Source organism: Oenanthe melanoleuca, chromosome 6, assembly GCF_029582105.1.
Source record: "Oenanthe melanoleuca isolate GR-GAL-2019-014 chromosome 6, OMel1.0, whole genome shotgun sequence".
NCBI lineage: Eukaryota > Metazoa > Chordata > Aves > Passeriformes > Muscicapidae > Oenanthe > Oenanthe melanoleuca.
The window spans coordinates 10,635,206-10,653,097 of NC_079340.1; the positions used below are offsets into that span (position 1 = coordinate 10,635,206).

Here is a 17,892-nt window from a genome sequence, read left to right on the forward strand (position 1 = left end):
GGGGAGAGCCGAAGAGAAAAGCAGCTGAGCTGAACTGTCACTAGCACTCCTGCATTACTTCATGCTCAGCGGAGCTGCTAAGGGAGCCAGTCTTGCACAGGTTGAATGCAGAGTGCTTCCAAGAACTGAGTTAATTAGTGAAGTATCCTAAAGTTAACTAACTCCCCTGCCAAGAAATGGGCTCTTCCATTTTCCTCACATGATTATCTGGGCACTTTCACTTTTCCATATATAGGAGCAGCTCAGGGACTGACAGATCAGGCTAGGTAGGGATACAGACTTCAGGCACATGCATACTCCTTGCATGCAGGCACGGATGCAGGCACTTGCTGCTTTCACACACTAAAATTCAAGTCAGCTGGAGAGGTAATAAGTGAAGACAGCAACAGTCCTGCTGATAAACAGCCTTCTTAAACAGAAGGCACTGAAGGTAGAGCTCTTCCACCACCGTTTATAACAACCCATCAGGAAAGCATCACAGCCATGAATGGGCCAGTGGATGGTTTATGTGATTACACGCTTGATGATGAAGGGGCTTTCATGTTCACATCGGAGTCCGTGGGAGAAGGGCATCCAGGTAAGAAGTCAGCTCTAGTAGAAATCTGAAAAGTATAATATTTTCATTTGAGGTGTTTAAAAGCCTAAAGAAGAATTCACCTGGTGTTAATCTTACTAGAGAAGTTACTTGTAACAGGTGTTTTTTCTACTTTATTTATACTGGACTGTGTCCGTACAGACTGTAGAATTGCTGTCACTAGAGTGCTTCCAACTGGAGTTTATGTGCTTTTGCAGGCTTTGTGGAGGAAGGCAGTGAGGTTTGTGGTTGCTGCTCCTTCCTTTTCATCTGAATTTCTTTCAGTATTCTTATGGAGACACTACTGTATCTCTGACAGGCTCAAGTTTCATATATGGATGAGAATGCATAGCTTGCTTCTCAAGTTCCATATCTTTATAGACTCTGTGAAACTGCCCTGCACATATGGAGTGCTCCAAGACTGTCAACCATGACAGGAATATCCCTAAGTAGCCTATCTTTGAGCCTTTTTATAGTGGTCCCAGCAGCTGTACATGGCAAAGTCACCAATTCGCCCCTTGCTTCCCACCCCTTTCCATCATCTGATGCAATATATGGAATTGCTTAAGCAAAGAGTGGACAGTTATTTGCTAAACTTTATGTATGGTCAGCAGAGATTAGTTCAATTTTATTGAAAACAAATATTCATCCACCATAAACATACACCTTATGTCAACAGCAACTGTTCCCTCGAGTGAGGCCAGGGCTCAATGGGCTATTTGATGTCCTGAAAAGTGTATTTGTTTTAGAAGTCAATTTGGTGGCCTGTACTTTTTGCTGTAATAAGGCTTTTCAGGTCTGTATTCATGTATAACAGAGGATAAAAAGGTAAGCAACGAGAACTTTATGTCTATAGTTTGATACTCTTCTCTATTAACTTATTACTGCAGATCAAATCCATGGCTGATGCAATTGAGTACATCTCCATCAATGTGATGGCAACCACATCAGGTTAAACCAGTTGGGGTTCTTTCTGATGTAACACAGTCAGAAAATGACAGCCACATTTTGCCCTTGGAACATAGGTCCCATGTCAAATTTATATGTAATTATACACTACATCCAGTGTCTGAAGTGCTATGTAGTTCAATGTGAAGAATATAATACAGAGTGGTAATTTTTGGAAATAACATGGATGATGTTATTTCCAAAGATAACTGGTCACGATTTATGCTACTCTAATCGTTATTTTTTAGTCAACTTGGGACAATAATAGGAAACTCTCAAGCAGAGAGAGTTCAACTGAGTCCCCAGATTTAGCTTTGTCCCTCGGTCTCTTTACCATCCTTTCTTTTTCTTGTTTCTTGCTTTAGAATTTGGCCAAATTTTTGTTCTTATTCACATTCCCTCCTTTATTTCCGAATCCTCAATTGGCCCTCAGTAGCTTTACTTTATGCCCCACGAACATTATTTTTCTCCTGTGCTGAAATGCTAGTTGGCCCTTGAGAAACAAGATACCTGTTGCCACTTGGATATCTCTGCAGCTGGTCTCGCCTGACAGAGCCTGCTGGGTCCCTGGGAACTATGAGACACAAAGTACCAACCTGGGAGGCTTATTTTAGAGACGGGAAAACTGAAATTTACCTAGGTGTTTTCAAGGCAGAGATGCTTATACCTTCTTAAACAGCCTAGATTTTCACATAGAGTACTGAAAACCCTAATGCCTATGGCAAAGGGAAGACAGACATTTTCCAGATCAAAGGAGGGCAGGCTGGCAGTAAGTAACTCTGGGTTGTCCTGCAAATTCTTTTTCCTGAGCATCAGCAATGGATCTTAATCGTCTCAGTGATAGCTCTGGCTCCTGACAGCAAATTGATCACCTCTACATCCCAGCCAAGCCCCCCTTCTCCCCTCTGTGGTTTTGCACAAGAGGTGCAGACATGCCATTAGGATTTTATCACCCGGGAAAATCTTGGCTATTTCTTAAAATGAGGCCCAGTGCCTAAGGCTGTAGTTGGTCTTCTGATGCTATCTGTAGCAATAGAATTTTATTGTGAGTTTTGATTTCCTCTGTTTATACAAAATGGATAATTTGCGTGTTCTTGATTTGTTCTCTTCCGTATGTGATAGTATAATTTTGCTAGAGGGCGTTATGTGAAGTAAAGATCCTGAACCAGATCTTTGTCTGGTGGAAATTTGAATTGTTCTGATTATATTAGCTGAGTATTGAATGCTTTAATGGAGACCTTCTTAATGCACAAAGCAGGAGAAATTACATGCTTATTTATTTGAGTGTACGGAGAACTGCCTTGTATCTGTGCAATGCCTAGAGCTGGGTTTCACTGAGAATTCAGGTTCCATAGGAGCAAGTAAGAGCTGTCAATAATTAACCTACAGGTATTACCTGTGCTCTCCAAAGACATTGTAGAAGACTGTTTATGCTGTCTTCTCACTCCAGATTATTCCAAATCCCTTGGGCATAACATTTGGGACTTCCTTTCAGATCTTTTAGTCATTTAGTGGTGTAAATTCCAAACTCTCTGGACTTACAAGACTTCTTCCTTTAAGTATAATAATAAAAGCACACAGACAGAAGCATGAAAAAGGGAACTTTTTTATTTTTTGTAGCTGTGTTTTGTCACTGCTCTGTTTTCCTTAGTCCAGTGGTGTCTGTCATGCTGCACAGGTTTCATGGAGCTTTGAAAAGCATCGTGTGTTTCTGTGCCCCACAATGTCTTGCAGATGTCAAACCACCAAGGATTAATTCCTTTCCCTATCTGGTGTGGCTTCAGGTAGAATTGGCTGCAAACTGACTGCCATTCAGTTTTCCAGAAAGTATCAATGAATCTCTTTAAAAATATAAGACCAAACATCTTCTAAAAGCACCCTCAGGTTTTCAACTGTGTTAAAAGCATTTGTTTATCTTGTAGATATTCACAGGAAAAAATAATATTGAATGAAAAAACCTCCAGAAAATGCAGATCTGTCCAGCATGTCTTGTACCTAAAATTATATATACTTAATGATATGCATGATACTTCAGTAAACTGTGCACTGAGCAAGGAGAACAGATGTACAGGACATTTGAACACTGCTGATGTTCCAGTACTGCTGCAGTTATCAACTAGCTTTCCTCAAGGGTTCTTTTAAATAGGAAAAATATACAGCACAATGCAGGTATTTGAATTCTTTCTAGTCAAAGTCTTGTGTAGGAAAGCTGATTTTTTTATTAAATGCTTATGATAAGTATCTGCATTTCTTCCCTGTGTAATTTTTTTTACAGAGAACTGAGAATCGCTCAATTTGCTATATTTTCAATATAAAAATTCACATTCTAGTTTAATTTTTTTCTGTTGATAAAAATAACATATCATTAAAAATACTGAATTTAATATTAATGATTACAGATTTTGAAGAAAACCAACCTTGCCATTTCAAATGTTGCATGTTTATTATATTTACTACACCATCAAAGCCAGAAGTTTGGCTGTACCTCTTTGTTGTGCTTTGTGGAGTTTTTTTGAATAAAATATTCACTGGTGTTTATAAATATTTACTGGTGTTCATAGTTTTTTTTCTCTGTGTGGTGAGTCTGTGAAACTGAATTCCTGTGAAGGTGCTGAGAATTTCTGTTAGGCTCTTACATACTCTAGATTCATGTAACATACTTATGTCTAACTATCTGGAAAACTGTGAACTTCCTTCTAATTATCAGAGATCACCTTTGTTGTTGAACACCTCCTTTCCTTCCTAGTATTACAACTGGGATTTAGAGTAGGGTTTATCATCAGCCTCCCTAGACTAATTTTATGGCTAGCAAGAGCTTTTTCATGGCTAGTTGGTATCTCTGCCATAAGGCTGGGCCTGTGGCATAGTTGGAGTTCATGAAAAGAATAATGACTGTCAAATACTTGCCTGCTCAGTCATTTTAGATACCCCTTTTGCAATATTCATTCTATTGGATAGTAATTCATGACATGAAGGTATGCATTAACTGAATTTGGACCTATTAAATGTTTTTTTTTAAGATTATGATGTCTCACCAGAAATGTTCCATTATGCTTTCCCTGTTACTAAAAAAGAAGGGAAAATAAAAAGGAAAAAAAAATAGTGGACAAGCTTAAGTTCTCACACTTAGATAATAGCAGAAATGGGCCAGTTGAGATGAGAAATCTAAATAACATAATGAAGAGTGCACAAAGCCTGCTAAGCATTGCTAAAAATAGAATGCCTGGTTTTATTTTACACCAGAGACCTTTACTAATAGACATGCCTTTAATTTAACACATTAATCAGCCAATCATCCAGCTGGATTTCTCTTTCCCATCTTCATAGACATATCTCTGTCTGGATTTGGATCTAGTTGCACTAGAACTGCTGGTGGTTTCACTAACAATCAGATATGACATGTATTATCAAACTGATCTGTCTTAGACTATTTTGATGTAAAGGTATGCTCCAAGTGTAGTAGATTAAATTATTCGAATCTATTATTTTATTTTATTAGGGTCTCACATAGATGTTATAGATCAGAAGGGATGTCCAAAATATAATCTGGTCTGACCTTCATACATAGATAATAATATTTCATGCAAGAGTTCTTCAAACAAGCTAGTAAATGGCAGTTGAATTCCATTCATACTTTTTAAAAAGATATCCAATTTTCATGTAGATATTTAAAGGATAAGGAATCCTGCAGGCCTCTAGATGAATGGTTTCCATGGCTCTCACACTTCAAATTTTCCTTTTTGAATCTTTATCTGTCTTTTTTCAGCTTTCATTTATCAACTGTAGTTATATTATTTCCCATCAGGAAAAGAAACCCTTTTCTCTCAGTACAGTATTTTTATATTCTTAAGAACCAGAATCTCAATACCTGTTGGAGTTTCCTCTGGTAGACTACCTTTCCTTCAGCCTTTCAGAACTAGATTGAGTTTGATTTCACCCTGTAAGATAGACTTCTTTGATTTAGGGCATTCTTCTCATTCTGTCCTAAGCAGTCCCACAGCTTCTTAACACCCTTCTTGAGTGTTTTGGCAAGAATGTATATAATATGTGTGCCATACAGGGAACTCAGACATGTGGGATGGTGGCAACTGATGCAGGTGAGACATGCTTCATGTGGAGCAAGGACAGCAATAAAGGTTGTTCATTGAAACTCTGGGAGGTGAAAAAAAGCCTACAAAGCAGTCCCAGTCACTAGAGTTTGCTGCTGGCTGTTGGACCTGCACTAAGAAACCCATTCCAACCCCAGTTGTTCTGTTGTCTCACCCAGGTAATAAAAAATTGCCTATTGCTGTCAATATTTCTTGCTTTTATACTTGAAAATGTGGATATATTTCCTTATAACAATGAAAATTTTGAAGAGAGAAAGCAAAGATATTTTAATCACTCCTGTCACCTTTATACCAAGGTTTGATAAACAAGGTTCAGTTGGACATCTAATTAAATTGCAAGAATGGTGTCTGATTTCTGTTTGGTAATAATTGTCCCAAATTTATTAATCCTAATCCATGTACAGTTTTTGCAAGGCTGAAAGTTCCAATGCAGCCTACATTTGCTAACTGTGTTTTGTTTTCATTCTTTTGGTGTTGAGGTGGTGAGATGGGAGTGAATTTGGGAGATCAGAGTATAAGAATCACGTTAGTTCTCCAGTCCTTGATTTGTCCCTCTTAGCTAAATGTACATTTTTGTCATGAAAATTAGTTAGAATTTATTTTGACTTCAGCTTAAGTGTATTAAAAGCCTCTAATGACAGACTCTTACAAAACATTTCCAACAGACTGTTGCAAATGGCAAGGCAGGAGATTAATTTATTTTGCCACACAGCTTGCTATGTCAAAATCTAAAAGCAATACTAGACCTTTTTTTAAAGAACAAAATTAAATTATATAAGAAAATTAGCCATTTTCATGCAGAAGACCTTGCTATGGGTGCTACCCTTTTGTGTCCATTAGATTAGCTAGATTATTTGATTAAGATTCAATATTTGTTTTAAAGATTAGAAAATAAAGAAAGAAAAAGATAAAATATTATTATGACAAACTTGAGCTGTGACCTTTGTATTTGGAATGCAGCTAAAGGTTTACCTCAGGCAAACTTCACCTGAAAGTAACCCTTTCTTTCCTTCTGTGTGTGTATTGCCTGCACTGCCTTAGGTGGCTTGCAGGGATTATTAGGAGGTGACATTGCCAATTAGTAGGAAGTGACAAAGAGCAACCCAAAACCCAGCCCTCCCCTGAGCTGTGCATTATTTCTATTAATCTAAGCACTTTCTCAGGCTTTAACACAAGTGTTGGTAAATTGTATATTGTAACTTTCTGTTGGGGTGAGGGAAGTTGGTGGTGGAACATCACTGTTCCATTAGAGCACCACTGGTTTGCAGAGCTGGTGGTGCTAGAGAAGGAGAAAACTGTGATTAAAACCTCTTAACCTCTCAGGTTATTATTTCACATCTAAGCACAGAAAACTACAGATAAACTTTTACTTAGTTTACACCTATAGGTAAATTCCCCACTCTGTCTACTGAGTTTGCTGGAATGATGTTGAACATGTCTTTCTATTTAGCTACCTTAAATATGCCAGTAGTAAGCAATGCAAGAATTCCTCTCTGAAATGCCTGCTGAAAGTGATGCAAACAGTCCATGTTTTGTATTGAGTGCTGTGGTTTTGAATCACAGCTTTGATGTCTTGCAGATAAGATCTGTGATCAAATCAGTGATGCTGTGCTAGACGCCCATCTCAAACAGGACCCGAATGCCAAGGTTGCTTGTGGTAAGTTGTTTGCTGCTCTGCTTTAATCATCACACAGTCACATTCTTTTTTTAGGATGTTTGCAAAGACCTAGCTCGTCTCACTCTCAAAAATGACATAAGAATTTCAGTTTTCAAGGGGAGAGATGAAAAGAAGGAGTTTTTGTAAAGACTGAAGCCCAAGCAGGCTGTAGAAGAGTAGAGCCATTGATTTTGTGTGTGGATTGAATTGTTCTGGAAGAAACAGGTTTGCATATCACTGAATCATGCTCAGTGTCTTGACTTTCCCATTTGTAAATTGGACAAATTAGTTTTTTCCTTGCTTTCAGACTGATGGGTGAATATGAAAAGAATTTTTAATAGATGGAATTATAATGGTAAAAAAAGGGATATAAAGGATTTGCACTGTACGCATCCAATAGATCTCTAAAAATCAGCATCATCACACGGTTCTTCATCTTAGTGGCTGGCTTATTCTGCTATTGTAATCCTGTTTTCACCTCTCTTTACAGAGACAGTATGTAAGACAGGAATGGTGTTGCTCTGTGGGGAGATCACTTCTCGTGCTATTGTGGATTATCAGCGAGTTGTCCGAGATGCAATTAGACATATTGGCTATGATGATTCAGCTAAAGGTTGGTGGAAAAACTCATGAAATCGTGGAAGAGCAAGCAATAGGCAACTGCAAAACAGGTCTGTCACCACTTCCATACAGGGGCTTTAGCAAGCCTGATACAAACTGAATGTGCTGTGTGAAAGCTGCTTACGTGGTGCTACATGATACACTTTATGGCTTTACCCAGTAAGTAAAAGCCTTGCACTAGTTAAAACTGACTTGAGAGTAGGCAGAATATACTTTGAACTGTGGTATTTGGCCACAAGAGTTAACTGCAATGTGAACCATAGAATCTACCACTCCTCCAAACTTGCAAGAACTTGACTCTTGGTTTTTCATTTAGCAAGCTGATTGTTGCATCTTGGTGCAAAAGAGAGAGAAGAAACCAAGTTCATTTCACAGTACCTCTGTATTTTTGTACTGCAGTAGCATTTAGAATTCCCAGGTGTAAATGTGGTTGTCACTGCAGGGTGCTTTGTTAGCTCTGAGTAACTCCTTTTACACGGAGCAGTGTGCAGTCCAGACCTAGGTTGTGAGATGTGCAAATGATAAAAAGGACAAAATGCTCTGTTCACCAGACACATTTCACTTCCTGATTTGCATGAATCTGTTTATACAGTAGAAATATTCCAAATATTCTGTTACAGTGAAGTGTATCTTTTAAGAGCTTTTGGTTTATTAGTTGTTTACTGCAGTCCTTCAATTGTAATCAAATTTGCAGGAGGTTGTGGTGGAAGAATATTACAGCAGCTCAGCTGCAGGTTGTCTCCACCATCACACAACAACAGTGCTTTCAGAAAACAAGCAAATCTAGGAGGTCATAAATCTCCTTTTTGTCCAAACTGCCAAAAGTGACGAGGGGAGATTCAGTGACCCACTAAAAATCAATTTCTAGAATTAAAAATCCCAAAACCCTAAACCAAACAATTATGTCCAGAAATATAATTTTCTTCTCTACATAGCCTACGGAAAAGAGGGTAAAGATCATTCAAGTGGATCATATGCATATGGACGTGTATATATGTTGTACTGGCTGAGCATGAGTTTGGTCAGCAGCTGTCAGTAGCTGCAGTTCTAGGAAAGGTTGGATTTGGAGAGAAGCATGTCACTATTAATATACCTAAGAACAGGTGGGAAATTTTGCCACAATCTTCTGTAGGTTTTTCAATTTCTTTTTAAAATCTTACTTTTGGTCTTGGAAAATCATATAAATTCCCGTTTCCTGATTTGTTGTGAATCTGACATCTGAATCTGGTGTTTTTCTGTTTGGGGTTCATGCAAAGTTCCATGAGAAATTTAAGTAGGGACACTGGTTTGCATGTATTACAAATAATGTGGCAGAGAGCAGAATCTTCAGTTGCTGAAAAACTCAGCTTCTGGAAATTCGTGTAGAGGACTTTACTAGTATTCATTTGGGAGAGGCTCTTTATTTACCTTTTTGACTACTTTTCTGCAGTTGAAAATTCATAATCTGAATTGCCTTGGCACAGGGAGTCAGTGCAAGAAAAAAATATCAGTAACATGCAAGAACGGAAACCCTATATATCCCATCCCATCCTAAAAAAGATTTCAAGTGTGGTATTGACAAAATTTTTACTGAAAAATAGCAGTTTGGTTTTGAGTTCTGAGTGTGGTATCCTCCAGAATAATGTTGTCCTCTGGTCCCATGTTACTTTCCTTAATTGTGACAGAAAAAGCTAATTCACTGCTGTTCCTTTTTCCAAATAGGCTTTGACTACAAGACTTGTAATGTTTTAGTGGCACTGGAACAGCAGTCACCTGATATTGCCCAAGGTGTTCATCTACACAGGAATGAAGAGGATGTTGGTGCTGGAGATCAGGTAGACACAGCATCACATTTAAAACAACGTAACTGTTTTAAAGGAAAAAGTTTATTCCATCCCCGTGCCCTATTTTTTATGTCAACACCCATGTCAAAATATTTCCACACTTCTCTTTACCCCAGAATAAAACCCATAATTGTACTGAAACAGTTGTAGGTTCCTTGAGAGCAGACTTTTCTCTGGTGTTGTTTTAGCACTCCAGGCAAATCAGGAGAGCTCTGGCAGTTTGTAGAAGCTGAGGAGGTTCCCTTTAGAACTCAGCAAAGGTTTTTTGCTTATGTTTTTCATGTTTTTGTTGTGCAGCTTTAGGTTCATCAACCATTCATCTTGCTGCCAGGCTTGCTGTGTAACATGGAATAAACAAATGATCTTTTCACATTCACAGAGCTGTTGAGATTTTGTGCAGAAAAAATTTAGGTGATGTTTCATCTGCCCTCAGCATTAGTACAATAAATACCAGAGTACTTTTAATTCTCACTTTTTTTTCCTGGAAGCTCTTGTAATAAGTGTCCCATGTAATTAAGGCTGTCCAAATTGCATTTCTTGAGCTCAAGAACACATGTAAGCATTTGTGGTGTGTTCCCAAGAGAGAGATACTAACATAAAAAGTGCATAATGTGACTGATGCCGTGTGAGTGAATTTAACATTTACTAGTTATCCTTCAAAGTAATATCTAGTTTATACCAGTGCTGTTGAGAACCATAAGTTGAGTTGCTGTTGAGAAACATAAGAGTCCAGGAGCCAAGCTAACATTGTTCAAAAAATCCCTTGAGAACTAAATTAAAATTCTTTTCTGCTGTCACGGGGACATGATGCTACATAAGATGAAAAGAGATTTTTTTGACACTTTGATGGCCTCACTTTCCATTTGATCAAAGTGCCTTCCTGGTTTTTTTTTTTCCTTTTTTTCCCCCCACAACATACACTGGAGGAGAAAGAGAATGCTGTTAACTCTATTTAGTAAATTATAATCTGATGCAGGGAACATGAAAGTAATGTATAACAGTATAAATATAATAGATAGCAGTAGAAGCTGTGACTCTAAGCATGTGGCATTGAAAAATCTGAGGCAGGTGCCTTAAACTGTTGAAGGGTATGTCCTTCATGGAGTGCTCACACCCCATACCACTGAAATTTCAGATGTGAGCTGCAGTAAGTGTAAGTGTGTCTGTGTTCATACATAAAAGCCTCTGGAACATTTCCAGGCTACTGGAAACATCTTTCCCATGACAGAATAGTCCTGAAATGTTTTCTCCAGCAGATTTTTTTCTCTATGAAAGAACCTGTTAGGCTTTTTCACAGAAATGTCTTCATTTTTGTCCAGGTTACTAGCTCAACATGTAAAGCTTCAGGCCAGTGAAAAGATTCTAGGAACATGTTCTGCTTCTCATTACACTGTAACATGTTGGAGCCTGATCTGAGTTTTGGCTTCTTGCACTGTGATGTAGAACAGTAGAAAGTAAACCTGAGGATACTACTGACTCTTCTCTTCAGATGAAATCTCATTGCCTTTGGTTGTGGTGCTATTAGCAGTGATTGAAGTATGTTCTCTCCTCCTGTAGGGTTTGATGTTTGGTTATGCAACAGATGAGACAGAAGAATGTATGCCCCTAACAATTATCCTTGCTCATAAACTGAATGCCAGGCTGGCAGAGCTGAGGCGAAGTGGAGAGCTCCCTTGGCTGAGGCCTGACTCTAAGACACAGGTAAATGCTGCCAGGGATTGTTCAGAAACCAGCACCTTCTCTTTCCAGAAACACTCAACTCTTTTGGAGACAGCAGTTGATGTGTTTCAGGATCACCTCCAAGGAGCAGATAAAGCTTTTGCACTGCTTGTGACCTTGTCTCCTTGGCTGTCTCAGAGCACTTCACACCTGCCACTGAAGGGACATTTAACCCTTCAGAGCTACAGTGGTTTGTGCTTGTTGTAAAAGTGTCATCCAAAGGATTTATTTGTATTTAGGGGTTCAGGCTGACATTTTCAAGATGCCCTAAGAACATCCATTTCTAAGGCTCGAGAATCCTGAAGGAATCCCACCTGAAAGACATGTTTTGGGTGATTTCATAAAGGATCAAGTTGTCCTTACTGAGTTGGGGCTTTTGCTATTTCTTTAATATTTTATTTAGCATGTCAGCAACGCAGTGAGGGAAGGAGTGCATTTCTCATCGCTGGCACGGCTGCAGCGCCAGCGCTGACACCTTGCCGTGGGGCAGCGCGGGTGGCACTGTGCACAGCCAGGGACGCTGACGGCAGCCGCGCTGTTTGTCCCGTGTCCCCAGGTGACGGTGCAGTACACGCAGAAGAACGGGGCGGTGGTGCCCGTGCGGGTGCACACCGTCGTGATCTCCGTGCAGCACGACGAGGGCATTTCCCTGGAGAGCATGCGGCGGACGCTGCGGGAGCGCGTCATCCAGGCCGTGGTCCCTGCCAAGTACCTGGACGACAAAACCGTCTATCACCTGCAGCCCAGCGGCCGCTTCGTCATCGGAGGCCCTCAGGTCTGTGCTCTGTTATTTTGGCTCCTTACAAGCTTGCCTTGCACTGCAGGTGTGTCTTCAGCGCTCAGGTTTTGCTGTCTCCGTGCCAGGGTGTGGAGCACCCAGTGGGAGATTTTTCCTGCAGCTGGGAGAAGGGCCCAGGGTGTGCATGTGTTGTGGCCAGGCAGGCAGGTCTGCATCCAATCTCCCATTGCATGCAGAGTGTGGAGCCCAGTTCTGGGTTCCTCAAACTGAGTGAGACTGCAGTCCTTCCTCATGGGAAGCACTTCTTGCAGAGAGATGGACAAGAGAAGCTTTGCTTCTCTCACAGAGATCTGGTTTTCAGATCTGCATAGCTCTCACTGCTCTGCCTGACACCAGCAAGAGCTGAAGGTGTTCATCTGTCCTGAAAATCAGCCCCAATAACGTTTCTTCTTGTGAGAAAATAAGTGTTCCTTTTACTTTTAGGCAATGCAGGAGATGGAATTTTTAATTTGATCACCAAAGTCAGGAAGAATTTCCACTCTCTGTAGGACCAGCAATTCCGAGATTTAGCTTTTGAAAACAAATTTACCAGCCATTATGAATGTTTTAGACTTCAGATACCTTCAGAACTACCACAACAAAGCTTCAAAGCTCCTTCCTGAAATTAGGTTCAGTTTTACAACAAATCTGAGTAGACAGTGTTTTTCCCTTGTTTTACAAATGCATTAATTTACTGGAATTTTCTAGAAATATTTCTAAGGCACTCTTGTCTTTTTTACATTAGTGCCATGTAGCAGGTAGGAAGATGTTGAGATTTATCATTATAATTATTGATTCTGGAAAAAATGTATTTTTTTGCAAGCAAATGGGTTGCATCACTGTCATTTTGTGTATCATTGACATCCTAGACTATGCACAAAAGAGTCAAACTTGAGCTGTAACTTAGAGTGAATGAACCAAGGCAGCAATCATAGCCACATAAAAAAAGAAGGCTACACATAGGAAAATTTTTATGTGTGCAGTGAAGTGCACCCATTAAAAATGTAAATCCTTCAGATGTGTACTGAACTTCATCCATTTAAAAATGTAGAAGTGATAAGCCAGCCAGGAATACCCTTGCTACTCTCTTGTGCTGGAGCTCTGTTGCATATGTTTGCACACACAAACCAAGGCAAGTCACAGTGTCTGTTTACAGCTTTTTAAACCTGGGCTAAGTTTACTCAGTGTGGGCCAATCTGCCTGTGTGTCCATGACCTTGCAACTGCTATCATCACTTGTGCAATTTACAATGGCATTACAGCAACCAGAAAATAACTATTTCTCCTCTTGGCTTTAACAGCTTTAGCTTTCTGCTTATTTTTCAGAAGAGTGTTACTCAGTTTTATTTTTAGCAAGGCTAGCTACAGGAGCTTTCTTACCTCCAGCTCAGTTCATCTAAGGAAAATACAAATATTTCACTTGGGATTTCCATCTTGTGTTTTTGAGTGTGCTGGAACCTTGAATTCTGGCTGTGGCAGAATGAGTAGGTTTGCTGCTGCCATCATTTTCCTACCAGCAATTCTGCTGGTGTGATGAGGACAGACATTACAGCTCATCACAGCTATGACTTCCACACACATTACAAGTGCATTTGTTCTTATTCTTTGAAACAAGGAGTATCTTTAATGTGTCCATTTATTCTTCCTCTCACTCACTTCTGCAGCCATGGTGACACACAAGGTGTTCTCATTGCAACTATCTGCACCATCAAAAATTAAGGTTTGAGACAAGCAGAAAAACCCCAAGGGCAGGATCTTTTAATACATGCTCAGCTGTCTAAAATCCAGATTTACATCTCAGTGCTTTCTTAGCAGAATGGAACAAACAGTGCCAAAGGTTTACTTCTGTGTATATGCACAGTCTTTCTACGAAAAAGTTTGACTCCTCAGTTGTGTTTGCCATGCAAACATTCCAGCAGTTGAATTTTAGTTGCATGACGTTCTGAGGCAAGAATTTCAAATCTGCCTGCACAGGATGCAGCGGAATTTAAAATTTCAACATGTTTTCTTTCACACCAGAAAGCTTAAGGATTTAGTAAATTGCAGAGATGAGACAATTAGTCTGATGCTGATCAGCTAACCCAGATCAAATGAAAATATGAAGTACTTGAGAGGAGCAGTCAGGATAGCTGGAGGCAACTAGAATATTATCTGTACTTCCTTATTTAGTATTTTAGAATATTCATCTCTAAGTATCTGTTCTTAGAAAGAAGTGATCCTTTCTCAATAACCTATAACTGCATGTTGTGTTATGTGTGTAGTACTCCATACCTGTTGTGTACAGTTTAAATTAGACTATATAAATATTTTGGGGTTGGAAATGCAGTTTTAGTACATATATTACAATCTCTGATACTGCACTGGAAGTTCTGGGTGCCAAAGTCCATGTAATAATCTATAAGGTACCACTGACATACCTTTGACTGTAAATAGAAAAAGAATCTACTATTTAATATTCACACAATTTGTGATTTTGACTAAAAGATATGAAAGCTTGGTCTTTTTTTCATATTTTAAACAGTGTGAAATCTCTCAATAGCTCCTTTATGGCATGTAGTGTTTTAGCAATGTTCTGTAATAGGTTTGAGCACTCAGTAGGTCATTTCTAAACGCTGCAGCAGAGCTCTGCAGGGTGCAGGGTGCGGGTGTGAGTGGCTGGGGGTGTGATGGAGCCTGTGCCCCGTGCAGGGCGACGCGGGGGTCACGGGCAGGAAGATCATCGTGGACACGTACGGCGGCTGGGGCGCGCACGGCGGCGGCGCCTTCTCGGGCAAGGACTACACCAAGGTGGACAGGTCGGCCGCCTACGCCGCCCGCTGGGTGGCCAAGTCCCTGGTCAAGGCTGGCCTCTGCCGCCGGGTGCTGGTTCAGGTAGGCTCCTTGCTCCTCTCCAGGCCATTTCCCTTTGTCCGTTTCCTTCGAATGCCGCTCTAGTGGTCTTGCCGATGGTTTTTTTTTATGGTGTGCTTGGTTCCAGCCCACCATAATGTGTAATAGCCAGCTGGCTTCTTGAAACTGGAACTTTTCATGTAGCTTTCCTTTTACTGGCTATTTTTCCAGATATTTGTTGGGCCCTCAACTCTCTGACACTCTGTCATTGAAATGAGCATGGGGTGACTGGATATCGGGGCAGAAAGTAATCCAGAGGCCTCAGCATATTCAAAGTTTTCTCTTCTTTTTTCTACAAATACAGATTGTGCAAATATGAGAAGTGAAGGAGAGGCTTTAATTTGCATAAGTTGATTCAAAAATTAATGCTTTCTTCTGCTGCCCACTGCTGCCCTGAGGTGCTGTGTTTATTGGCTGACTAAGGTGCCTTTTTCCCCACAGGTTTCTTATGCCATTGGGGTTGCTCATCCGCTGTCTATTTCACTGTTCACTTATGGAACTTCCCAAAAAACAGAGAAAGAGCTGCTGGACATTGTGCACAAAAACTTTGATCTTCGGCCTGGAGTCATTGTCAGGTAAAGAAACACACAGAAAGGAAAATATCCTGGTAGGCACATCCAAGGAATGATTTCTTGCAAAATCTTCAGCTGTTACTGAAGGTCTGGCCTTCTATAATATATGGAGTTCAAATAAAACAACTTTTGTATTGCAAGAACTTTAAGTTACTTTGCTCTCATAAAAAAAGAATATTTTGATTTACCAAAGAAATTTAAGATTGTTTCATCTTTTCCACTACAACTAATAATTCTTAATAATAAGACCTTTTCCTGTAGCCCTAAGTACATGAAAGACATTCAAGTAGTGTTGTCACTTTATTGTCTCCACTGAACATGTTCATTGGTATCCTTTTATCCCCAGAATACGCTTGCTTGTCTAAGGGGATGGGATGGATAACAACATCAGGATTTTAATAGTAGTTAACATGAATTATCTTAAAATGAAAAAATTTTCCTTCTTTTTATTATTCACACAGGGATCTGGATCTAAAAAAGCCCATTTACCAGAAGACTGCCTGTTATGGTCACTTTGGAAGACAGGAATTCTCATGGGAAGTGCCTAAAAAACTTGTGTTTTGACATTAGTGACATGTCACCTTTTAAAAACAGAAAGGAAGACTACTAATGATGAGGATACTTCTGAAAATAAAATTTGACAGCTTTATATTCAACATAAGGAATTTTAGATTTTAAATGGAAAGAAAGAAAAGGTTATTTTCTTGGAAATTGATTTTTTTTTAACCCTCAGTGTCTTTCATTATCTAAGATATAATGGACAGAGTCTGGTTTTTTTAATCGACTTAAGACATCAAAATACAGTTTACTGTTAACTGCTGCTCTGTTGGTTCTTTGGATAAAGACAAAGTGTGACTCAGGTACTCAAACCAAAAGCTGAACCTCAAACCTTTGATGGGCAAAGGTGAAGATGATTTCCCAACTCTGACTAAGGATCAGCAGATCTGTTGCTTCTAATTAGACAATGGGAAATTCTGGGGTCCAATTTCCTTACTGGAGTTAGCATTGCATACAGCTGGGAACTGCTTTGATGGGAGAAGGCTGAATATCACCTGTATAACTGTACCTTGGCCTCCTTTATAAAAAATGTTAACATATATGGAATATTTAAATCACCTTCCATGCATATGTGCTGTTACTGTGGTGTTTCAATTACCTGCGTTTTTGAAACATAAGTGCTCTCCTATGAAACAACAATCATAGAATAAAAAGCTTTTTCCTACCATGTATGTAAAGGTGTATCTTTTTCTATGTTTGTTTTTCTTTTTATGCTGCTGTAAAATGGTCCATTTCAACTCAGCTGCTTCTACTCTTGTAGGAATTTAGTTTGCCAGCATAATTGAATTTGATTAGATTTTAAAATTGTTATATGAATTTCCCTGTTAATATGTGTATGATCACTATCTAGTCCATGTGATTAATGGAAATTCAGTGAAAAAGTATTACATTTTTATTTGTTAGTTTTAGGTTTGTGCTACACAGTATTTTTTCATTATTTTTGCTCCCAAGCCTCAGGTTTATTGCATGGTGGCTCCAAGGGTGATCCCAGTGACTGCCAGGGGTGATCCCAGTGCCTGCCAGGAGTGATCCCAGTTTCTGCCAGGGCTGATCCCAGTGACTGCCAGGGGTGATCCCAGTGCCTGCCAGGAGTGATCCCAGTGCCTGCCAGGAGTGATCCCAGTGTCTGCCAGGGGTGATCCCAGTGTCTGCCAGGGGTGATCCCAGTGGTGCCAGGGGTGATCCCAGTGTCTGCCAGGGGTGATCCCAGTGTCTGCCAAGGGTGATCCCAGTGTCTGCCAGGGCTGATGATCCCAGTGACTGCCAGGGGTGATCCCAGTTTCTGCCAGGGGTGATCCCAGTGACTGCCAGGGGTGATCCCAGTTTCTGCCAGGGGTGATCCCAGTGTCTCCAGGGGTGATCCCAGTGTCTGCCAGGGGTGATCCCAGTGGTGCCAGGGGTGATCCCAGTGTCTGCCAGGGGTGATCCCAGTGTCTGCCAAGGGTGATCCCAGTGTCTGCAGGGGTGATCCCAGTGTCTGCCAGGGCTGATGATCCCAGTGACTGCCAGGGGTGATCCCAGTTTCTGCCAGGGGTGATCCCAGTGTCTGCCAGGGGTGATCCCAGTTTCTGCCAGGAGTGATCCCAGTGTCTGCAGGGGTGATCCCAGTGTCTGCCAGGGCTGATGATCCCAGTGACTGCCAGGG

At 40.3% G+C, this 17,892-nt stretch overlaps 1 protein-coding gene across 1 annotated transcript; it reads left to right on the top strand.

Annotated features, from left to right (window-relative positions):
- Positions 1 to 16,918, top strand: MAT1A (methionine adenosyltransferase 1A). The gene is made up of 9 exons (XM_056495450.1): positions 1 to 577; positions 7,211 to 7,288; positions 7,779 to 7,901; positions 9,611 to 9,723; positions 11,290 to 11,433; positions 12,008 to 12,226; positions 14,917 to 15,099; positions 15,559 to 15,692; positions 16,151 to 16,918. The coding sequence occupies exons 1-9, from the start codon at positions 484 to 486 to the stop codon at positions 16,251 to 16,253; spliced, it is 1,191 nt and encodes a 396-aa protein (XP_056351425.1). The 5' UTR covers positions 1 to 483; the 3' UTR covers positions 16,254 to 16,918.
- The last annotated feature ends 974 nt before the right edge of the window (positions 16,919 to 17,892 follow it).

What these genes read in the sequence shown, in the direction of transcription:
- MAT1A (XM_056495450.1), top strand. Translation starts at nt 484, where the DNA reads ATGAATGGGCCAGTGGATGGTTTATGTGATTACACGCTTGATGATGAA. An exon ending in GAATGCCAAGGTTGCTTGTG is followed by an intron (nt 7,289 to 7,778) that starts GTAAGTTGTTTG and finishes CTCTCTTTACAG; the next exon opens with AGACAGTATGTAAGACAGGA. An exon ending in GGCCTGACTCTAAGACACAG is followed by an intron (nt 11,434 to 12,007) that starts GTAAATGCTGCC and finishes CCGTGTCCCCAG; the next exon opens with GTGACGGTGCAGTACACGCA.